The sequence below is a fragment of the Camarhynchus parvulus genome, chromosome 12 (assembly GCF_901933205.1).
Source record: "Camarhynchus parvulus chromosome 12, STF_HiC, whole genome shotgun sequence".
Lineage (NCBI taxonomy): Eukaryota > Metazoa > Chordata > Aves > Passeriformes > Thraupidae > Camarhynchus > Camarhynchus parvulus.
Genome location: NC_044582.1, coordinates 13,718,424 through 13,742,198, shown reverse-complemented (window position 1 = coordinate 13,742,198; position 23,775 = coordinate 13,718,424). Strand labels below are relative to the sequence as shown.

At 45.8% G+C, this 23,775-nt stretch overlaps 1 protein-coding gene across 4 annotated transcripts in view; it reads left to right on the top strand.

Annotated features, from left to right (window-relative positions):
- The window catches only part of ADAMTS9 (ADAM metallopeptidase with thrombospondin type 1 motif 9), a 78,971-nt gene that overhangs the window by 25,351 nt on the left and 29,845 nt on the right, over positions 1 to 23,775 (top strand). For all 4 annotated transcript variants that reach the window (XR_004061102.1, XM_030956489.1, XM_030956488.1 and 1 more), the window contains 16 exons: positions 3,997 to 4,178; positions 4,277 to 4,413; positions 5,443 to 5,560; positions 5,825 to 5,920; positions 8,437 to 8,603; positions 8,712 to 8,841; positions 9,350 to 9,476; positions 11,131 to 11,341; positions 12,060 to 12,224; positions 13,325 to 13,489; positions 14,359 to 14,478; positions 16,259 to 16,363; positions 16,509 to 16,676; positions 16,854 to 17,138; positions 17,784 to 17,945; positions 18,514 to 18,690. Coding sequence is in view for 3 of the 4 variants with exons in the window: in XM_030956489.1 (XP_030812349.1) it covers positions 3,997 to 4,178; positions 4,277 to 4,413; positions 5,443 to 5,560; positions 5,825 to 5,920; positions 8,437 to 8,603; positions 8,712 to 8,841; positions 9,350 to 9,476; positions 11,131 to 11,341; positions 12,060 to 12,224; positions 13,325 to 13,489; positions 14,359 to 14,478; positions 16,259 to 16,363; positions 16,509 to 16,676; positions 16,854 to 17,138; positions 17,784 to 17,945; positions 18,514 to 18,690 (2,515 nt within the window). In the remaining variant the exon portion in view is untranslated. The remainder of the gene's footprint in view (positions 1 to 3,996; positions 4,179 to 4,276; positions 4,414 to 5,442; positions 5,561 to 5,824; positions 5,921 to 8,436; positions 8,604 to 8,711; positions 8,842 to 9,349; positions 9,477 to 11,130; positions 11,342 to 12,059; positions 12,225 to 13,324; positions 13,490 to 14,358; positions 14,479 to 16,258; positions 16,364 to 16,508; positions 16,677 to 16,853; positions 17,139 to 17,783; positions 17,946 to 18,513; positions 18,691 to 23,775) is intronic.

Below are 23,775 nucleotides of genomic sequence, written 5' to 3'. Positions count from 1 at the left end.
ATGCAAATGGATGAGACCCCACTGGATACTCTCCTGCCTTTTCCCTTTCTCAAGGTACTTAAAAAGGAGACAGTTTCTCCTCTGTAATAGAAGGCAGCAAACCCAACTCAGATACCTCAAGTGAGGTCTGAAATAATTCTCAATACATTTTTTATATTCAAAGTTGGTTTAGCTTTTTAAAGTTTTTGTGTGCATGAGACTCTGGGGTGGGATCTTGCATCCAGTAAAAAATTGTGTTAAATCTGGCGTTGAAAATTACATCCATTCCCTCCATGCTGCAGAAAGTAAAGCTGCAGCTCCTGCCTCTCTACAATTTGTAGAGTGCTCTGACACCTACATGATGAGTGTCCTGCAGGGATGCAGGGAGAGCTGTAAGCCTCTGGAATGGTTTTGACATACCCTGAAGGAATGTGTTTGCTAACCAGACCAGACCCTTCCCACTGAGATTGCCCACATGGGAATTTGAGCCTGGCTGGTGGACAAAGCCCATGGCTGTGGTGCAAGCCCTGGTTTTCAAATAAAGACATGTTGCAGAATTAAGGGAAAGGGCATATTTGATAACATGTCAATACCAGAAGCCCTGTTTTCAGGAATGGCTTTTTGGATGGGGGAATGTTATCTCTGTATGTGAGTCAGATCACATTTGCATTTTAGTCCATCACAGAAGTATCCACCTGTGCTTAACTGTCTGAGCCTGACATGTAAACAAATGTATAGATAACTGTGCTAGCCACCAAACAATTCCCAGTCCTAGGGCTTCCTGGAATGTGGGGAAGGATATCTCAAACTGATCTGTGCACACTGCAGCTTCACAGATTTTTCTGCAGTCACACATGAGCACAGCCTCAAAATGCTCAAAGTGATGGATTGAGCATCATGTATTTCAGACCTGTTGAGGTGGGAATGGGGGTGAGACCCATCATCCCCTGGGCCTGAGAGTTTCTGGGCTGCTGGGAAGAGTGCAGTGGGTCTGGGGTGTGTGCAGGAGCCTGGGGGAATGGTACTGGACTGAAAGTGGGTCCATGCCAGCTGTTAATTGGTCAAATAGATGACTGCAAGAGAAGGGAAATGGAAGCAAAACAAGGTTTCTATGCATGTACTGCTTTCCTTTCTGACTCTGCGGTACATTGTTGATGATCCATAAAAATATTACACAGAACAAAGTATGCTGTATTTCTTCACGACACTGAAAATTGATGTTATATGAGGGTGGCTTCTTTTTCAGGGTCAGCTCTTTCTGTCCCTCAGATTCTGTGAGAAGCAGTCCTGGTTAAAAACACACTGAAACTGTCAGGGGAGTTTGGAGCTGGTTTTAAGTGTTAGAAGCGTGAGTGTGCTTCGGCCTCCAGCATTGTCTGCAAGGAGATTTCTTGCCAGGGTTTCAAAGCTGACAGTTTGCAACAAGGTGGCAAGCTTTAGCATCCTTCAGTTTGTGGTGTGTCCATGTGTCAGTGTTATCTCAATCTCAGGGGTCATGTCTAGGGAAGAGAAAACTAATAGAAGCTTGGGATTTTTGGATTTTATCAGACTTACCTTAAAACAAAAAAGCTCCTGCATGTTCTTCATGTTCTCCTTAACTAAATAGTTGAGAGTTTCATTTTAGTTAAATTGATTTAGATTGGAAGCAATGTGGTTGCCATAAAAATGTTGTAATTGCAATTTTTTTTAAAAAGAAATGTCCTCTTAAAGGTTTGTATAACTCAGAGGCTTTGTCAAACTGCGGCAGTCCTGCAGGGGTACAAATGCTTTTGAAATGAAAATGGTGAATCCTGTTAATTCCCCCATGAATGACTCAGACTCACCCAGGTCTGGTGTGTGCTGCTGCCATGATTAAGAAGTTTCCCTGTGTGCTGTGTGGTTGAGATGTCCCTTTGTAGCTAGAGGTGGCTCATGTGCCTGCATGGGAATAGTCCATGGGATGGGCTCTGGTATTGGGAAACCCCCAGCAATTGCCATTGTGCCTGCAAGGCAAGGAGGAGTTTGGGCTGTGTCTGCAGGGGCTGCTGTGCTGGGATAGCCCTGGAGCTGTCCCAAGTGTACTCAAGTAAGTTCTTTGAAGTTGTTTGTCACAAGGTGGACAACAGACTAAATCAGTTAAAAACCAGGTTTAGACTTCCTCCACTAAGAACTGTAAAGGTGTAAAATCAGTCTGTAATCAGGAATCTCCAGTGGCCCACTGTGCAGTTGCTTGGGCTTGTTATCACTGGTACTTGCTTAATTGCAAACACCAGAAACCTTTGTAAGTGACGTGCATTTCACTTCCAGATGGCATGTGAGAACTGCCCTCAGAGCAGGTAGAGCTGGTGTTGTGAGCTATTGCTCAGGGCTGTGCCTGAGGACAAGTCATACCCTGTGGTATTTAGGGTAGGACTAGAGGGGTCTGCACCAGAGCAGTGAGGATCTCAGTGACTGGAGGATGCTGGCAGGAAAAGTCCCAGGTGCTCAGCATCTCACCTGCAGCTGCTCAAGGACTCAACTCCTTCTGCCAAACCCGTGAGCATCCCTAGTGTGGTGCTGATGGGGTGGTGGGAAGTCTGCCTGCCTTTCCTGGTTTTGCAGGCAATCTTTTGGCAAGGGCAAGCTGTTGAGTGCTTCTGTCTCTCATTTGTTTCACAGGAACTTTGCTACTTGAATCACAAAGAATTTTCAAGTGTAAGAGTGAAGAATTGTTATTTGTGGGGGAAATGGCACTGCTAGGCTTCCTGAGGTGCAGAGATCACCTCAAAAATTCTGTTCAGCTGCAGGAACTTGTTGACTCACTGTGTGTAGAGACCATTGTGCAGATGCAGGGGAGTGCCATCTTTTTTGTTAGAGGTGCTGGCTGCATGCATCTTGGAGATCGCACGGTGAGCACCTCTGTTCTGAGGACAGGGGTGGCTCCCATTAATCACTCATTCATCTGCATCTTGAAGGATTCTCCAAGTGTGCCAAACCTTGTATGTGTTCCTTCCCAATTGAGCTGCAAGGGAAGGAGCATTCTGCCAGCATCCCTGGGGCACTGATGGGCACCTGGTCCCCAGGCAAGGCAGAGCTGATCCTGAAGAACAGCCCTGGAAGACAGGAGTTGTGGGTGAATGGTTGTTGGAGCTTAGCAAGTCACTCTTCTGATTGCACTTCTTGACACTGCAGGCATGCATTTTTCAGGGAGTGGGTAGAAGATGTAGGTTTGGTGGTTATTTTGATGTGCAGCTCATTCTTGCACCACTGCTGGCAGCAGGTGGTATGGGAGAGGCTCTTTCAGTCCCTAGAGTGATGTTCTCTGGCAAAGGCTTCATCTGCATATGAGAAAAATAGTTTTATGACTACAGTCCTGAATCTGTGAGTCAGAAAATTTAAAATGAGAGCTTCTAGGCTTTACCACTAGGTTTTATGTGGCTTGGATGGGATTTCTCTTCCCAGTTTATACCAGTGTCATCCTGCTATAAAATGGGGGTAAGTTATTTATTGGCTGTCTTTGGTGCCTTCTGGAATATGTGGAGGTAAAGTTTGTTTCAAAGTCCTCAGCATTACCATTTTTAACATTTGGGGCTAGAAATCCTGAAGGACTGAGTGCTGCCTAACCTTTCAGCCTCTGCAGGGAAGGAAGCCTTTTCTCCTGTTTAGTTATTTGCAACCCACTAGATCAAAGGCAAATTATCAGCCACAAAATCCATAGGACTGATGAGGTTGTAAGGAAACATGGGCCTGAGTGGGATCCCTCAATGTGAAAATAAATCCTCAGGTGGGGAAGAAGATGTTGTTCTTCCTTTCTGGTTTCTCTCACTACCATGGCATCCATCAGAAAGCAAATATTCTCTTTTTCTTCCCTTTTTTTTGCATATATGGGATTTTTTTGTTAGACACCAGCATAACATTTCCTGCTTGTCAACCTGGGATATTAATTAAAGGTATGCAGAAAGACAGAGCCCACAGAATGCTACCGCAAATCCTGACTGTAGTGAACCAGTTGCAGAATTGCAATTCCACCTCATTTCCAGCCTGGTGTTGTCTCTGCAGACCCAAAAACGGTGGGAAATACTGCGTGGGTCGTCGCATGAAGTTTAAATCCTGCAACACAGAACCGTGCTCGAAGCTGAAGAAGGATTTCCGGGACGAGCAGTGCGCCGACTTTGATGGGAAACACTTCAACATCAACGGGCTGCCCACGAACGTGCGCTGGGTTCCCAAATACAGCGGCAGTAAGTGCCTGGGGGGATGCAGGTCCTGCCTCCTGGATTGCTGCCTGGGTTGAGGGTGTTCAGATAACATGCTCCTGGTGTCCCTCCTCCCTCTGCAGTCCTGATGAAGGATCGGTGCAAGCTCTTCTGCCGGGTGGCGGGGAACACGGCCTACTACCAGCTGCGGGACCGTGTCATCGACGGGACGCCCTGCGGCCCCGACACCAACGACATCTGCGTGCAGGGTCTCTGCCGGGTAATCATTGTCCCTTCTCTCACCAAAGGGGGATGGCAGTTTTGTAGGGCAGGCTGGTGCTTCTGCACCATGCTCCAAGGAGTTGGTGGCATGTCCTCTTCATTCAGAGGATGCCAGCAGCATCTGCAGGCTCTGTAAGCCCCAAATGGTCTGAAACTTGTGCCAGCCTCCAGATTTGCTGAAGAGCCGCACATGGAATCATAGGATCGTTTAGGTTGGAAAAGACCTTTGAGATCAAGTCCAGCCGTTAACCCAGCACTGCCAAGTCCACCACTAAACCATGTCCCCAGGTGCCATATCTACATGTCCTCTAATACTGCCGGGGAAGGTGACTCCCACCACTGCCCTGAGCAGCCTGTTCCAGTGTTTGACAACCTTTTTGGTGAAGAATTATTTCCTAATATCAAATCTAAAGCTCCTTTGTTGTACGTGAGGCTGTTTTCTCTTGTCCTGTTGGTTGTTACCTGTGAAAAGAGCCTGACTCCCACCTGGCTACAGCTTCCTTTCAGGTAGTTGTAGAGCGTGAGAAAGCCTTTCCTGAGTCTCTTTTATCTCCAGGCCTCGCTCCTCAGTCACTCTTCATCTTAGTCTAGACCATTCACCAGGGGACACACTTAAGTGGAACATGTTTGCACATCTGCCCTAAGTTACTGAGGGCTGTGGAATCTCAGCCCTAAATCCCAGTGTTGCTTCCTCCTGATCAGGCCCCAGAGCCCTACATTTCCATTCACAATTGTTCTTCACACTTTTCTCTACAGGAACAATTGATGCAAGAATTTTTTTCTAGTGAAAGCATTACCTGGTGCAAATAGTTGTTCTGATTCTTGCTTTGTAAAAAAGCCTTTTGTTGTAAAACCTTGTAGGATGGCCACACTGTAAATCAGTGGAAAAATGTGGGAAAGCAAACCAGTTTATCTCACAGCAGCCTTTTGCATACACAGCTTTTGTGTGCCTTAATTAGGAGATTTGTCAATGCTGTTCTAGTCTGTATTTGCTCAATCTGGTTTTTTTTCAATTCTTCTCTTAAAGCAAGCTGGATGTGATCATGTGCTGAATTCAAAAGCAAGAAGAGATAAATGTGGTGTTTGTGGTGGGGATAATTCTTCATGCAAAACTGTTGCAGGCACATTTAACACGGTGCATTATGGTAAGAATCTGTTGCTAAAAACTTTATGGTGAAAAAACGCGGGTCTATAAAAGCTATTACAACACTTAATCTACAAAAACACCGATGTAAAACACAAAATCCTTCTAGCTATAGTATATTCCTTTTTATAACTATTTATGCTATCCCTAAATGAAAAGTATCAGCTTGTGTAATGTGAGGTAGCTTAGCTCATTCCCCTTCCCCTGTAGAAAACAAATCAAGTGCCTGTGTAATAGCCTTGACTTTCTGTTCAATCTTGCCTAGGTTATAACGTCGTGGTTCGCATCCCAGCTGGTGCCACTAATATTGATGTGCGTCAGCACAGTTACTCAGGGAAACCAGAGGATGACAACTACCTGGGTGAGTTGTACTCCTTAGTCACTCCAGAAATCTGCTTGGTTGTCTGGTTGTGGTGATGTATCTACTGGCAGCTCTCTGCTAGGGAGGTTGAAGAATTAGTTTGAGGGAGATGTTTTCTTGGTGAGAATTTTTCTATGTCTGCCAAGCATTCAGCCTTATCTTCTTCCTTTTTTTTTTTTTTTCTTCATGCCATCCTAGTTGCAAAGTTTGGGAGGTTCACCAGTTATGAGAAATATTCCCTTAGGGTGTGTCTAGAGCTGTGAAGGACTGTTGAGCCTGGGTGGTAGCTGAGGGACAAAGCTGGGAACCAAACAGGATTTTGAGCTCTGCTGGAGTCTCCTCACTGCAACTTTATCTCTGCTGTCGCGATGCTTTGGCTGGTGCCATGTCCTGAAAGATGTTTGTAAACACATGCAAAGAGAAATTATTTTCTATTCTTCTGAGAATAATAATTCTGATTTCAGTTAGTAAGGCCTTCTTGTCCCTGCCTGATAGTGTCATGTAACTGTAAAGAAATACCCTGCACCAAGATATTGGTTTGATTTAAACCTAACAGTAACTTGGTCTTTGGCTGTTGGAATTTCATAATCACTGTTCTCTCTAATCTGTGGCTGTGTCTTTAGAGGCAGATGAAAATGCTTGTGGTGTTGTGTTAGACCACTGTGCTACATGCACATATATTCTGTTAGCATGGCCATGAGTGTCTTTTCCACCGTGATCACTCACCCCATAGATAGTTCTATTTGGCTTCAATAGCAGAGATAATACAAATGAACATCATGATTGATGTTACACTTCCCAGTTGAAGGCTTATTTTGCCATTAAGTTCTGTCAGAGTCTCTGGTCTTCCTCTTTTGCACACCCTGTGCCTTGCACCACCAGCTGTGTTCCAGTAGCACAGGGTCCTGTACTTATATCTTTGAACAGGGCACTTTGTCTTGTTCCATCTCACCAAGTTCCAGTAAGTAGGTGTGTTAATAAGGGGAGTTGGCTGGTGGCCCCTAGCCCATCAAAGGTGAAAGGACTCATTTGAGAAACAAGTGCCAGAGACTGCCATGCACCAAAGGGAGGCAATGACAGCCTTGGCTGTTGCTCTGAAATGCCATCCATGTGCTGGACCCTTCATCGAGGCAAAAAGTTGTGGTGGTGTAGCATGAATGCACATCACCACCAAAAAAATATTACTGAGGTCTCAGAGTTTTCTGTCTTGAAGGAGGGAGCCAAATTTTATTTTTCCTCTTTCCTGGGAAAAACAATCCTCCCTATGTTATGCCTTTTCAAACTGGTTCACCCCAGAAGGAGCCCCAAACTTCTCAGCTCTTCTTGGAGGGCCTTTAATCTTCTCAGGAAACAATGAAGTCAAATCTTCTTTAATGTTGCTTTAATATTGCTGGGAAAGCATCTCTTCACATTAGGCCTGACTGGAAGTAAATGAGAAGTGTGCATGTGTCCACTTACTTTGCAGCTCACTGAGTGTGAAATCTTGGGCCCTCAGTTCCTGTGAACCTTGTAGTTGCTTAACAATTTAGGAGGAATTTGATGTTGTCATCAAGTCCAAGATGTACCTACTGTTATAGGAGATATAGTAAAAGAGAAGTAATCCTTTAATGAGTTTTATTACTGCCTAATAACATTAAAACCTCCAAAGTGTGAAACTTGGTTGAGTGTAGCCTCTGCTTTGTGAGGTTTTCTCCATCTATGTCTTTTTGCTACTAAGCAGTGTTTTGCTTCATAATCTCTCCTCATTCGATGGAAAAACTTTTCCTTTGGTGTTTTGGTGTTTAGATTTTTCGGTACAGGGGCTTTTTAGTAACATAGCTGTGATGGGTGAAATGGTGGGGAAACTAACTTAGGAAATTAGCTACATAATCGCATTAGTGTGAAGTTGTGCAGCAGACTGCTGTTTTCAGGAAACTGTTCCTTTTATAAAGCATTTAGGCTTTAAGCCTCCAGTGCTCTCACATACCTTAAGATTTGGAATAATAAAAAGTATGGGGAGAGGAGGGAGAGGGTGACCAAGGGGGAAATACTGACCAAACTCTCTGTAATTATATACTAGAAATTATGTTTAGGTAATTATGGTGCATACATTTACCCTAAGAACACATCTGGAATCACCAGGGAAGACACCCTATCCACACAGCTAATGAAAAGGTTTGGGCAGGATTATTTCTGTGGTATATGTGGGGATACAGCCTATGTGTGCTCCTTGCAGCAGCCAGCCCAGAATGCCTTTTGGATACCTCTGTTTTGGGTTATGGATGAGCTGTTTAGCAACAACTTCAGGAATTCAGCCTTCATTTTTAGGAGGCTTTCCAGTGGAAAAAGGAGAAGGCAGAATGTCTGCAAGAGCTCTGCTGCTCACTTTACATCCTTTCTGTTTGAGAGCGCCAGTGGGCTTTTCCCCCCCACTCCCCCTTCCCAAAGAAAGGAGCACTGAGAGCACATGACCCACGTTGTTATGTATGTATGAGTTAATTCTGCCTCTTTAGTTATTGTTTTTTGCACCTATGCAGCCTTATCTAACAGTCAAGGAGACTTTATATTAAATGGAGACTTTGTCGTCAGTATGTTTAAAAGGGAAATCAAAGTTGGGAATGCTGTGATCGAATACAGTGGCTCCGATAATACTGTTGAAAGGATTAATTCTACAGATCGGATTGAGCAAGAAATAACGCTTCAGGTGAAGTATATGTTGTGTGTATGGACAAGTCTGCCCAGCTTTGTTGGACTGAAAACAGTGGGCAGTGATATCTGTTGGTTTACTCTGCTTCATTTTTCTTCCTTTCAGGTTCTATCAGTGGGCAATTTGTACAATCCTGACGTTCGTTACACATTCAATATCCCTATTGAGGACAAACCTCAGCAGTTTTACTGGAATGAGCATGGCCCATGGCAGCCCTGCAGTAAGCTCTGCCAAGGTGGGTGCTTGGGAAGGGTAGTTTTTTCCTGGATTCATTTGGGGTCTGGACAGTATATCAAACAGATCCCTCTCTGTCAAGAGATTCTCACCCCGTGACTATTGTTGTTTCCCTGGTCTGCAGGGAGGATAACATCCTATAAGGTGCTTCTGGGTTTCAGAGCAGGGTACCTTACACCCCCTCCCAGCCAGGTGAGCCTCACAACCTGGTTTGCAGGTGAGGAAGCTGAAGCACAGAAAATTAGGCATTTCCTAAGGGTGGCCACCCTGCTAAACACTCACTCAGAGCCCATTCTTATGGGGATGCTGCAGCTCTCTGCCTGTGTCCATCCCATCTGCAATAAACTCCTTCTGCTCTGCTTAGTCTTAAACCCCCTCTCTGTTTCTGACAGGGGTAGAAAACCACACCTAAACATCTCTTAAATATTACTATAAAAGGTGTAAGAGAAATAGCTGAATTGATCACTTTGCTGCTTGACTCAAACCAAGTGCTGGTTTTCTCTCTGCAGGAGAACGAAAAAGGAAGCCTGTGTGTAAGAGAGAGTCAGATCAGCTCACGGTGTCAGATCAGCGATGCGATCGAATTCCCCAGCCTGAGCCCAGCACTGAGCCTTGTAACACAGAATGTGAATTAAGGTGCACTGTGCTCAGCCACGTATATAAATAACATAGTGTACTTATTATTTACTCCTCTTTCCTTTCGCTTCTCACCCTAATTGCCTTTCTCACCAGCCTGTATTAGATTTTGAAAAAGAAAAGGATTGGTAGTTGCCTCTTTGTCAACCAAGAGGGATTGGCGTCTACCAGTGGTGTTTTGAAAGGCACTTTTCAATGTTTTTACATTTCTCTTGCTGGATTCAATTAGAGCTAACTATAACAAAAATTCTCTAATGTTGAAAAATCTCCCTGTGCAGTACAGGGCCTGAAATTTGCATCTGCCTGGATCAGAAATGCTCAGCGCCATTCTACATACAGCCTGCAGAGAGGGGAAAGCATATACTTAAAGCAAAAACTTAGCTAAGACTTGGATTTATCACTGTTTATTTAAAGCAAAGAATAGGCTTAAATGTAGAATGGGTTCGGGGCTGTCCCCAGACAATTCTTGGCAAGCTGGATTTGATGGAGCACGGTCTAAATCATCACAACCCATTTTCCTTTAAAAAGCAATCTGTTTTCCTTCCTGGGGCTTAAATGTGGTGGCATTAAGCCTCTGCTGGTGAAGCAATTCAGAAGGCTGAGTTTCCCGAGGGGTTTCTCCAGCCCTGTTAAACTGGGGCTGTGCAGGGGCTGTGCGGGGCCGGGTTGTCGCGGTAACAGCTGTTGCCATTGCAACAGGTTGGAAACTTGAGAAGGGGAAAGCAGGAGTCTGAAAAGCGTGCAGGGATGTGAGGCTCCCACCAGACCGGAGCTATTGATTCCAAATCCCCTTGATCTTATTCTTCTCTGGGCTGTGATAGAGTTTGCTCTCTTGGCTTGGGAGCAGGGCTCTGTGCTCCTTGTACTGGCACAGGCAGCAGCCCAAGGGTCTCCAGGACCCCTAGAGGGTGTCACTGCCTCCTCCCCCAGAAGCCACCCCTGCCAGGTGTGAGGGGCAATGGGCTCCTGTTGGCTTCAGGGTCTCCAGCACCTCCCTGGATCAGGCCTCATGTCCAGCATCTCTTTCTAGAGCTGGACTGATGTGAAGGAGGGGTGTATCTCCAGGTGGGTGCTTGGGGGCCTCCAGCACCATCATTGTTGTCCATCTCACAGAGGAGGCAACAGGGTGGAAATCTGTCTGTCAAGAGAGAACGCCTCTAATCCCTGCTGACACAGCTAGGGCTTCAGTATCTTGTAGCAAGTCATTTGCTTGTCCTTTGGAGAGTTGAAACTGCTTTGTGGGTGTCCTTTATTGTGGAACACCTCTCCAGCCTGTGCAGATCACTTTCAGATGCTGTATTTTCCAGTTTTTAGATGCTGAGGTGGAAAGTGCAAGGGAACATGGGGTGGAAAGTTTTCAGGAGCTTTCAGAGCACTGTTCCTTGCTTGGCCGTGAACTCTCCTTGCCCCCTTGGCTGGTCCCACAGGATTACAGTGTGGCTTTGCTATCTTTCTTTTGCTTAAGAAAGACCTTTGTGCCAGTTCCTTCCCTTCAGGCAGCAATACCAGGCTAATTGTAAGTCCCAAAGCACTGGGAAGTGTGACACAGAGCCAAAACTTCCCGTTCAAGAGCATATATTCCTTATTTGTGTCCCACACCCTTGAGCACGTTCCCTGCAGAGCCCAGGGCTGATGTTTGCTGTCCCCGGCGCAGGTGGCACATCGCGAGGAAGAGCGAGTGCACGGCGCAGTGCGGGCTGGGCTACCGCACCCTGGAGATCTACTGCTCCAAGTACAGCCGGCTGGAGGGCAAGATAGAGAAGGTGGACGACCGCTTCTGCAACAGCCAGACCAAGCCCAGCACGAGGGAGAAGTGCACTGGAGACTGCAATGTGGGAGGATGGCGCTACTCGGCCTGGACTGAGGTAAGGGATGCTCTGTGGCACGGCGAATCTGCTCCTTGCACAGGAGTGCGTTGGGCTGTTTAGGTTGCTAACAGAACATATGTAAAATATGGCCACAGTGGTTCTGCTTTCATTGCTTCATCTGGAGGACACTCTAGTCTGAATCAACTGGTACTCCTTACCTTCCACTGCAATTAATCTATACTTTTAGTATCAATCTTCATTACATGAAGCTCTGCTAGCTGTCTTCTGCCATCAAAGCTGTTACCGCTGCCAGGAACTGGAGAGGACATGTTGCCATCATCAGAGGACTTCTGAAATTTTTTTCCTTTACACATGTTAGCTTTTGCATGAACAAGAATATTCTTGAATCCAGGCACGGAGAGATTGACAAGCCTCAGGTTTTCCAGGGAGGGCACAGTGAGTGGGGCCTGGCTGGTCAGAGAAAGTTAATCTCTCTTAAAATGAGAACAAGCAGCAGCCATTTAGGAGAACTGAAAGGCAACACTTGTAAAAGTAATAATGGGGTTATATTCTGAAATGAATTTGAGAAACACATTGCCACAACATTTTATTACCCTTAGCAAGATTAGCTTTTTTAAGGAATACATAAAGTAAAAGCCTGCTACTTAAAGTATAAATTGTTGCTCTGGAGGTTTCCTGCAGTCACTCCGCAGTGAGGGAGGAGGTGGTAGCAGTAGAGTGGCAGAAGTGTTGACTGGGTGTGTGTCCCTCGCAGTGCTCCAAGAGCTGCGGCGGGGGCACGCGGCGGCGGCGAGCCATGTGTGTGAGCACCTACAATGACGTGCTGGACGACAGCAAGTGCAGCCAGCAGGAGAAGCTGACGGTGCAGAGATGCAGTGACTTCTCATGCCCACAGTGGAAAACTGGCGACTGGTCTGAGGTGGGTGCTGGTCAGCAGGCTGGGCTCACCTTGCTGGTCCTCCACCCTGAGGGGCTGGTGTCTGCAAAGAAGCATCTCCATCCCTGCTTGCCTTGTTTGTGCCTCCTGCTGAAGGTGGCAAGCCTGTGCACAGGGGGGCTTTAGACAGGCAGCAAAGTCATTGGCCTTGTTACCACTGGTCAAGTGGCTGCTTTCCTCCCTGCAAAGCTACCGGGGGTTAATGTCTGCGCAATCCTGCAGTAATTTCTCCACAGTTTTTCTGTAGTTCTGCTGTGCATTTGGGAAGAAAAATACCTTCTGCCCTCATTTTCCCTTGAGATTGTCCTCAAGAGCCCTGGCAACTCTGGCTGTCACTGGAGGGCAGGATTGCACCCTGCTGATGTTTTGCTCAGCCTCTCTCTGCTGTTTATTACTGCTTCCACTGCTGCTGGTGTTTTTTGCAATGCAACAAAACGATCTTGATAGGTTTGTCTCTGCAGCAGGACTGGGGGTCCTGGAAAACAATCTTCAAAGGGTGTTCATCATCATTGTGGCCAAATTTCTCTTGTTTCTGTGAGTCATGTTATTTTAGAGCATAATGACAGCAATTAAATGGGAATGGGGATTGTTTTCTACCAGATGTGTCTTCTGATGCGAACTGGTGGCAGTCCAAGCCACGCCAGGGTAGTGGAAGAAGTACTCACAGCCTGCAGAAGCCAAGACCCTTAAAATGCGCACTCAGAAAGAGCAAGTGTTTTAGAAACACCCTGTTGCGCACAGCTAAAACCCCACAGGGCAGTGCTGTGTCTTTGCCCTGTGTCTCACAGCTACTGGAATTCAAGAGCCGTTGTGGTCTCACTTTGCCCATGCTGAAGGATTCTAGCCCAGCTGTGCTCTCCATGATCCAGCCCCTGCTCTAGACCAGCTCCTGAGGGCAATCTTCTTGACAAGACACTCCCCTGTCTTCCAGGACATGTTAGCTAAAGAGCTGCACTTCAGCACCAGGGTTTTTTTAAGCAGTGGTTCAGTAGATCTCCAGGTTTACTTTCCAGTGCCAGGGCAGGTGCTGAGCTGGCAGTGCATCCCCAGCACCACCTGAGCTTGCACTTTTCTCCTCACAGTGCTTGGTCACCTGTGGAAAAGGGCACAAGCACCGCCAGACGTGGTGCCAGTTTGGAGAAGATCGATTGAACGACAGGTTTTGCGACCCCAAGACGAAGCCGGAGTCGGTGCAGATGTGCCAGCAGCAGGAGTGTGCCTCGTGGCAAGTGGGGCCGTGGGGACAGGTACCACACAGCCCCACAGGGCGCCTGCCTGGGGGGACCTGGATAAGGGTGGCTCTGGGGCTGGGTGCTGCCCTTTCATCCAAATTCAGCAGCATAACTGTGTTAATTGATTTGCACACCAAAGCAGCCCTCTGTTTGCTTGGGTTCAGCGGATAGGCAGCAATAACAGTACCTGCCCTTTGTGCTAAATTTAATCTCTGTCATACTGAATTGGCCATGATTTTCAAAAAAGGGGTTTCCAAGGTTACGCTCCTAAATCCATATTTAGGCATATAAATACATGCCCTAATTTTCACAGAAAAGCTGCTCACGTTGAATAACTTTTGTTGCTTTTAATGTTTTCCAGTTTCTGGGTTAGTGAGGGGTTTTTTTCTGTTAAAATACAAGTTACTCATTCCTCCCAGAGTGTTCTGGCATCTGCTTTTTCACAAAGCTGTTAGCTCTTGACTTAAAAAACAGCCACAAACCCAGACCAGTTGTCCCAGTCAGACATATTTCCCATCAGTAAAATTATTCATTAGCTGCTCATGCTACCATGGGGCTGAACAACCACTTTTAAAGAAGGATATCATACAGGTTCTACCAGACTCTGATTCTAATGTGTGCAGCAAAGTAAATAATTTCAGTGTTCCACCTTCCTTCCCAGAGAAGCAAGTGAAGCGTGCAAGGCACTGGTGGCTGCAGCGAGTTAAAACTTTGACCTAATTTAAAGCTGAAATGCATGAAGTGGAGAGAAACTAGAAGGGAAACTGTCTTTCATTTTTGCTGCTCTTGCTACATGCCTAAACAAAGACTGGGCTAATTAATACTTTCTAACCAAAGCTCCTACTGAGACCCAGTGCTCTTTTCTCTCATCTGTCTTCTCCCAGTGCACTGTGACTTGTGGCCAAGGCTACCAGATGAGAGCAGTGAAGTGTGTTGTGGGCACCTACGTGTCAGTGGTGGATGATAACGAGTGTAATGCTGCAACCAGGCCTACAGATACCCAGGTAAATCCTGCTCTCTTGTCTCCATCTCTTCCCAGTGTGTGTATAGAGGCTTCCGGTTCAGGGGACATCTTGCTGCAGCAAAGCTTTGCCCTGAATGCCAGCCCTGCAGAGCAGTACCTTGGGCTGCTCATGGTTGCTGGAAAGATGCAGCACAGCACCCTGCTTTGGTAGAAATGGGATAGATAAACTGTGTTCAGGGGGTTCCCATCCAGATCCTCTCTATGTGTGGTTCACCTCACACTCTGAAGCACCAGATTGCCAGAAAGGCAACAGACAGCCTATGAGGGTATCGGGACTTTTTGAGTGATGATTAATTTCCTTTGCTTATGGTTTATATCCATGGAGCTCTAGTCACGCAATGGGATGTGAGGATGTGTTGGGATGCAGCACTATAGCTGGAGTCTTAAGAGCTCATGAGCTAAAGAATCTGCAGTGGGTGAATCTGGAATAACAACAAGTGACCTCAAGGTTGAGATACATTTACTGGCCTCAGAGGTTCAGGTTTTGACACAGCAGACACCTCCTTTGGCTGGCATGGAGTCGTGGATGCCTGGCTGCAGTCTGGGCTTATGTGGCTGAAGGACTGTTGCTGTTGCCCCTCACCACAAAGGATGGTGAGAGGCCATTTCTTGTCTGCTGCATGTGACAATGTAGTGTTTGTGACAGCTGTAGTTCCAGACATGTCCTCCCTGGCCAGATAAATTGAGAGATGTTGCATGCCTTTTGCAAATTTGCTGAAGAGGCTTTCCATGCTATGTACTTGGAAGCAAACATGTAAATTCCCATTTCAAACAGAGGATATATCCAAGGTGTCTGGAGGAGCTGGATAAAACAGAACATTACCATCTATCTGTCATCTAGGAGAATTACAGTGCTCATGCCCTGTGCAGCTTCAGTCTTGCATGAACTCAGAGTTTAACCAAGGCCACAACATTGAGGAAAGAGCTGTTTTTCTCATGTATGGTGACCAGTTGCACTGCAGTCAAGGGGTAACAAACCCACCTGTCATCAGCCATCATTTGGCATGCATGCCTCCAGCATAAGTGAAATCACAGCAAAACAGAAATTAGGTTTGCCATTTGTCAGAAGCTGCTCTCCCCCTCATAGACACAATCACTCTTAATTTCCTTTTTGGCAAGGACTACTCGATAGAGTAAAGTCATGGATGTTCATAGTTTCTGGCACCAGACCTCCTGGGAGGTCCAGACAGGACCAGAGCCCTCCTGTGAGGCACTGTACAAAGACTGAGCAGAATGACACGTCTGTCCCCAAAACCTCACATTGCTTGGTGTGTGGTGGAGATCAGCACATGGATATAGGTGGTCTGGTGGGCTGCAGGGAATCAAAGGGCTGCAATCAGCAGCATAACCTTTATTGTGTGGGCTGCAGGTCTCACACTGAAGGAAGGGAGCTTTGAAGGGAGATAAAGTTGCTGTTTTGCAGATGTGTGTTCATGCCAGAACGTTTAATGAACTTTCATCTTTTGCCTCAAAAACATCTGGTTTTAATGCATGGAGATGGCACATGGTTATGGGGATCCCTATTGCAGAGTTCCTAATAAGTCAAAAGTCCACATAGGATACTCCATATGAAGGCCCCAGGAAATGATGCTGAGTTTTGCTGATTCACCAAGGGGATGCAGGGAGGAAGCTGCCTGCACAACGTGTGCAGGTCACAGAGTTTCAAGGTGTTGCCTGTTGTTCATAATTACATTGAAGAGGAGGTGGTTTCATTAAAACATCTGCAAATTCTGCTTTTCCCCCATGTATTTCCTGTACAGGACTGTGAAATAGCTGTATGTCCTTCCCATCCAAATAGTCCTGAAGCCAAGAGAGCCATATCAGGCATTCAGAGAACACAGTGGAGATTTGGATCCTGGACACCGGTAAGCACACATCATAATACTTTCAGGATTATTTTATAGTAGACAATGTGATCTTTTTAAGTGCATATGCCCAGCTTTTCATTACAAATTCCTTGCAATGTATGTCAGGCAACTTCCTAGTGAAGTGCTCTTTGCTCTTCCCTAGTGCTCCGCAACATGTGGAAAGGGAACGCGGATGAGATACGTCAGCTGCCGGGATGACCAGGGCTCCGTGGCTGATGAGTCAGCTTGCTTCCACCTTCCAAAGCCATCAGCCACAGAAATGTGCACCGTGACACCGTGCGGGCAGTGGAAGGCCTTGGAGTGGAGCTCTGTAAGCATCACGCTGTCTCTTGCAAGAGACCTCATTGCTGGAAATGTGCTTCATTAATCTGTCGCGCTTGCCCTTTTATAAGTGAGGTTATTTGGGTTTTCTGCTGTTCATTTTTAGCAAGAGCTGCTTTTCTAAACTGGAAATGTGACCGTGTCTCCTTTTCCCACTGTAACACAGTGCTCGGTGACCTGTGGTCAAGGTAAGGCAACGCGACAAGTGATCTGCGTCAATTACAGTGACCAGCTGGTGGATAGGAGCGAGTGTGACCCAGACGACCTCCCTGCCACCGAGCAAGAGTGCTCCATGTCTCCTTGTCATCCAAACAGCCATGACTACGGCAGGCCCATCCCCCCTTTCCTCTATCCGGATCATCGCCTCAAGCCGCACCCTGGGGGCAGCCCAAACCGAAACCGTGCACATATACCAGGAGGCAACCAGTGGAGGATTGGCCCCTGGGGTGCTGTAAGTGCCCTGATTATCTCATTCCTGGGTTTTGTTGGGTTTTGTTTCTTTCCCAAGCTAATCCATATTTTCTTAAAGTCAGCACAAAGGGAAAAGAGAGAGGGACCTTTCTCCCCACTGTCTGCTCTCTGCTCACACAAGTGTTGCAGAAGGGCTCAGGCATCACTTGTCAGCCTCTCATACCTCGTATCTCCAAGGCAGTCTAGGCAGAAAGCTGACAGCATCATTTTCCATGAGGTAAAGGCTGGCCTCTGCCTCTTGGCTGTCTCCTGGGGCATTTACAGCTGTGCAGGGCTGTTGCCAAAGCACAGCAGAGCCTTGATGCCAGCTCTTCTCACTGCAAACAGTATGCAATGCTTTATCATGGAAATCTCTAAAGGGAATTAAGCACAAATGGGATGTCAGACACTGCAGCAGGAATTACTCACCTGCTTAAAACTAGGCTGGTGTTTTCTTTCTTTGCTTAGTCAGCACCTAAGTCATTGCACTGCTATTAGCAATAGCTGGGTTTTGAAGTTTAATAATGCCTGTTAGATGTATTAAACTTCTAGCAGTGCATTCCCACGGTGCAAGGCACTGGGAAGGAGCTGGGAATGCAAACCTATTCCTGGACTAAATGAAGCTCTGGGCAATTTTGTCTTCCAGTGCTCTAGCACATGTGCAGGCGGGTTCCAGCGGCGGGTTGTGGTGTGCCAGGATGAAAACGGATACACTGCAAATAACTGCGATGAGAAAAGCAAACCCATGGAGCAGAGATCCTGCGAATCTGGCCCCTGCCCTCAGTGGGCCTATGGCAACTGGGGAGAGGTGAGTGCACCATCCATCTGGGCTCCCTGGCCAGGGCAAGACTTTCATTACCAGGTGACTGAAAAATGGGAGGAGAGAGGGGTATTGTGGTGACATTTATTAGAAGGATTGGGACTTGAAGGGCAGCCTCTGATAAATGGGTGACCCCAAGCAGTTGTTGGGTGGTGTTTTCATTTCCATTTGTCATGGGAAAACTTTCTTTCCAAGCAAAAGTAACTGTTACAAAAATGAAGATTTTTTTCAAGAGGAGCCTAGTTTAACTGAAGGCCTTTTTTTTAATAAAAGTACCACTTCCTTTTGAAAATTAATCTGAGATGTGCAATTGGAGATGTAAACCTCCATTATCACATTGAGTCGGGCAATATCATGGTGGAGCAGCATGAACAGCTTTAGGGGGAGAGAAGCTGAGGCAGCTGAAGGTCCATCTGAGATTCACGAGAGGAAATTGGCTGGAGTGGGTTAGTTTGGAACAGAAACTACCATTGGTTTTTTGAGGTGCTTTGGGCAGCAGGTGAGCAGTGTTTTTGCTGTCCCAACGGTGATTGCTCTGTCCTCTGCTAACTTGCAGTGCACAAAGCCATGTGGAGGAGGGACAAGAACACGGCTGGTGGTGTGCCAGCGCCCAAATGGAGAAAGATTTACAGATCTGAGCTGTGAAATCCTTGACAAGCCACCAGACAGAGAGCAGTGCAATGTGCAGGACTGTCCTAGAGATGCTGCCTGGAGTGCTGGTCCTTGGAGCTCGGTACGACCATAAACTCTTTCTCTTTATGAACTATTTTGTAGATATCACCTAACAACATTTAATTTGCTTCAAACCAAGGTGCTAATGCTTCATGTCTTAAAACTGCACTTACAGAGGATTATTTACAATATATTCAGAATAACACCTATTCAGGAAGGGCTTACATTAGGGGAGCTCTGGTCCTTTAATTTAAAAGGCACTTTCTGCTAAGTAGCAACCTTTGTCCATTTTATTACACTTTGCAAGTGCTGTGCATTATGAATCTTGGTTCTGGCTAAGTTTTTTTGCATATTGATTTAAACCTGGAATTTAAGCAGTACATTTCCATTGAAGTTAAATTGTTCTGCTCTTTAATGGTAATACTGCACTGGGCACCTACTGGTTTAGCAGTGGTGTGTTCTCTGCCAAAGGCAAGAGAAGTGGGGAGAATGTGCTAAATGGCATCAATTCCCAGGCATGTATAAGTGTGTATAGATGTGTGTGCATGTGGGCACATGCCCACACACAGACCTACATAGAAACATGTGTGCATTCACACCTGTGCTCTGTTTCTGTTCCTGTGTATATAAGAAGACTGTGATGTACAGTCCAAAGGCACCTGTAAGCTATTCTCGTGCATCTCTCTGGTTCTGGAGAGTGATTGTCTAGCTTGATCTCCAGCTGCTGCTCTATCACTAAGCCAGCAAATGATCAGCCAGGGGTTGGAAGGCTTAAAACCCTGGCAGTTTCCCAATAGCAAAATAGTATTTGGAGCAGAGGTGTCTTACTTTGCTCCTTTGCTGCTGGAGGAGTCTGCTACAGAGATGCTCTTGTGAGGGCAGAGCAGCCCTGAACCACCGGGTTGGGGTGCTATTTTGGGTGCCACACCTTTGCAATTCTCCCTGCCCAGAGAAGCAACCTTTTCTGTGAACCTGCACCAAAGCAAGTGCCACCTGAGGTGCTTCTGGAGCCCTGGAAAACCACAGACCTGTCCATTTTGGAATGGCCTTCAAACAGATGTAAACCTTTATTGTGCATTTTGTTATAAAAGCATTTGAAGACAACTTTTTTAAAAATCTGATTCAAAAGCACTTTATAGGAAAAGAAAAAAGAGGCCTGTTTTTTAATGTGTTGGACTTCCTCAGTTGTCACAGTTTGGAAAGTCATCTTGCCAAAACCTGCTCTCCTTCTGTGGGTGCTTTTAGTAACACGGATGCCTTCAGTAACACTCTTCAATATTTTTATCATACCTCAGTGAGCTCTGCAATAGCCATAAAACTGCTGAACTGGTGTGTAACCGGTGCTTCACCAGTACAAGACACAATGCTATGAAATATTTCATTTGAGGTGCTAATGTACCCCTTGTCCATCAACCTGCCTGGTGCTAAGGAAGAGCAAGGTGAGGTAAGCAGAGGTAGCGATGCGTGTGCTGGCTGCCCCACAGGATTTGCCAGCTGGGAGGTGCCTCCAACTTTGTTTTACTTGTGCTGGACCATTTTCAAGAGCCAAAGTTGTGGACAGAGTTGTGTTTCATTCTTCGTGGCTGTTGAGGAGCAGGCTCCAGGGCTGCACCTTCTTCTCAGTATTGGAAACACAAGGTGCAGTCCTCTGTCTGGTGGTTTTCTTTTCACCCAGGAAGAGTTCCCTTGGCTCCACTCTGTTGTATTAGTCTCAGTGGGTTGTCCTTGCTCTCCTGGGAGCAGGTGGGACATCTGGCAGACAGGTTGGAGGGCAGGGACACCCTGTCCTGCCTGCGGTGTCTCCTCCCAGCTGGCACAGGGTCACAGCCCTGGAGTAGGGGCTGCAGGGCTGAGCCCCCGTCATTGCCATGAACTGATTTGGTTTTTCAGTCACATTTACCGAGGCGTCCTTGGGCTCTGACATAGGGGACCCAGAGCTGTTTGAAGACTGAGAAGTATCTATGGGGTCCCCAGGGCTTCGTGTCCCTCCAGCAGAACACTCCACGTGTATGTCTACCTCGTGCTACTACTGTAGGTAGTAACGGCCAAATTTTCCTCCTTTAGTGTGGTATCACCTGGATTTGCTTTAGCTCTGTCATCGGTTGCAAACATCATTCTGTAGCTGTACATACTTCATCTGTTGGGATGGAGTGTCACTACCATATTATTTTGGTCACTTTTGAAACAAGAGTATAGTATTAGCTGAAACTTTTCAGCAGTATGGATTTATGTATTTATGTAAAAGTGTATTTATTTTTCCAATACTGTTATTTAATTTTATATAAATATTGCATACATTTACAATGTTTAATGTTAATGTTGAACAGTGAAAATTAAAGACAAGTAGAATGTAATCATAAATGAATTTGTATAATGATTTCTTGAGTCTTTTGCTAAATTCAGATCATATCCTTAGTTTTGGTAACTTTTGCTAAATTTTCTGAAACGGTTCTGCAATGTTCCATCTTTTATCTGGCTTTACTTTGTTCTCCAACAGAAATTGTCATTCTCAATGATTAAACAAACACAGTAAAAGGTGTATGAATTACAAAGTTTGGATAACTAATTTCTTGCGATCATCTGACTGGCTTAGCATTACTCAAGTTTCAGTGAAATTAGTACTATAAAATACTTACAAATTAAAGCAGAGAGTCTGAAGCACCCAACCCGCAGTCCTCGGGCAAAATTCCACTGGGATTTTGTACAGTAAACAAGTGATCTTTATCTGGCTGGTTAAATCCAGGTTTGGAAGAGATAATTAAATGGATAAACAGATTGTATGTGTAAATGATAATTTTACAACAAGAGACTGGTGAGATGTCTTGTCATTTTAATGTATGTTCAAAGAGGACTAAGAGGAGGTAACACTTTTATTCCCTTGCTTATTTAAGAAGATGTATTTACCCATTGCAGAATTGTACACCATGTGATAGACATGACCTTTTTATTAAAACCGTGCTTTAGAAAACGTGCACTGACTGTCACCAGAATACAGAGAGTGTTTTTTCTCCTCTGAATGCTTTGTGGTATGAATGCAGATCTCCATACACACTCTCGAATCCTGAGAGGAAATCTTGCCATGTTCTCCAGGATGAGGGAGATGTTCACAACGAGAATTATCCCTTGCTTCACTTAAAACCCAAGGTTTGGTTTTAATAAATATACCCATATTTATACCACATATATAAAATATATGCATAACCTCCCTTAAAGCACCTGTTTTGGAGCAGATTTGCTCCATGCAATAATTTCTGATATTTTGAGTTTGCCTTAATATTCAACTGTATCCTGATACAATTTAGGAATAATGCTGAATTAACTTGTTGTGGGCTTCTCATTCTTTCTGAGCTAGGAAATGGTCACAGATAAGGTAAAACAATTCTATCTTACAGCACCCTGCTTCAGTTGGGTGTGTCATTTGGGCTTCACTGCATAGGGAAGTGATCATTTGACTTTAAACTCTGGAAAATGGGTGGATGAGGTTTAGATTTATTTGGGGTTTGTTTGGGTTTTTCTCCAAAAAAGTATTATAATTTTAAAAGTAGTCTGCCTTGTCAGGTACTTGTCAGTCTTGGGTATCTGAAGTTCAAGCTGCTGGTGCAGTGGTTGTGTAGCTCTTAGTGCTTCCCAGCTCTGTATCCTGTAGGCAGAGGTGCTGGTGTCAGAGTCTTTGAGGGCCTTTTGCTCTAATAAAGAATCAGAAGCTTACTGTTAAGTAATTAGAACATTAACCAGCTAAGTTCCAAACTCTCTTATTGTGGATGTGAGTTCAGGTTTGGGCTAGGACATCACTGGTTTCCCTTGGCAGGAAGCTGGTGGCATTGCTGTCTTTGCAGGGCTCTTTGGCTGCACACAGGGATAGAGCAGCAAAGGAGCTCTGAACTGGGAAGTGGGAGAATTGCCTGGCCAACATCTGGTCAGGCAGCTGGCACTCTGGAATTTTAATCTTAAAGTTGTTGTCAGTGGAAACTTTGGGTTATTTGTATTTAATTCTGTCAAAGCCCCAACATGTTGTTTGCAAAATGCCTTCCCCGTGCAGCTGGCTGAAAATAGGCTGCTCAACAGCAATATTCTCTGTGTCATTGTTCTGATAATGTTCATGGCAGGCAGGATGTCAGGTCTTGCTAAGGCAGAAGTGATAGCCAGGGACAGATTTGGTTGCAAGTGTATATAACTCTGCTGTTCCCTTCTTCTCCTCTGCAGAAAATGAATTTGCTGTGACAGCAGCATTGCTGAACTGCTCTTGGGGTTTTGTTTGAAGAGTCTCAGCCTGTTGCTCCTCTGAGGCAGTGGTGATGGATGCTCATGCATCTCTCTCCTCACCTCAGTGCTCACAGCTGGTGGCTCCAGGGCAATCACAGGTGGGCAAAGCTAGTGGTACCCAGCTGCCCAGTAGAGTCACATCATTTTTTTAATCTCTTTTTTCCCTAAAATCTCCACTTTTTGTTTTCCTTTCCATTTTTCTTTTTTGCCTATTATCACCATCTTTCATTGCTCCTTCTGTTTCTACTTAAAAAAGGAGAACTGTATAGGAATACTTTTGTAACCAGATCTCTGTCTCCTCTTTGCTGGTGTTGATGCTCCATTTGCAGGAAAACAACCGTGGAAGCCCATCAGCTGCACCCTGCAGGTGAGGGACCACCCTGGGGCACTGTGTGCTTAACACTGAGCCAGCACCTTAGTGATTCCTAGATTAACTCCTCACAGGGCTGATTTCCTGCAACTTAAAGCTCAGCTGTTGCAATCCACTCTCCACCTTGCAAACCCCCATTGGTCTTTACACCCCTCATGACCTTTTAGTGTGATGGAGAAGTAAAAGGACTGGTCAGCAATGTCCCTTCTGACCTCCCTAATCCAGTGAATAAATGCAGGGGAAGGACCAGGGAAAGGAGCTGCAGAGGGTCTCATCTGCTGTCCTTTAACAACCTCTCCTGTTGCCAGCACAGAGAGGAGCTGGACCAGTGGTTAGACTCACAAAGGTTATTTTCAGATATCTTTAAAGTCTTCTCATCCCTTTGCCCCCAGACAGTGCATCTTCTCCCCAAGCTCCTCAGAGCACTTTCCCACTCAGAGCAGTCTCTTTCTTCCCATAGCGCAGTGGCTGTTTGGCTGCATTTGGCATGCCTCTGTGGTTGCCTTTTTACAC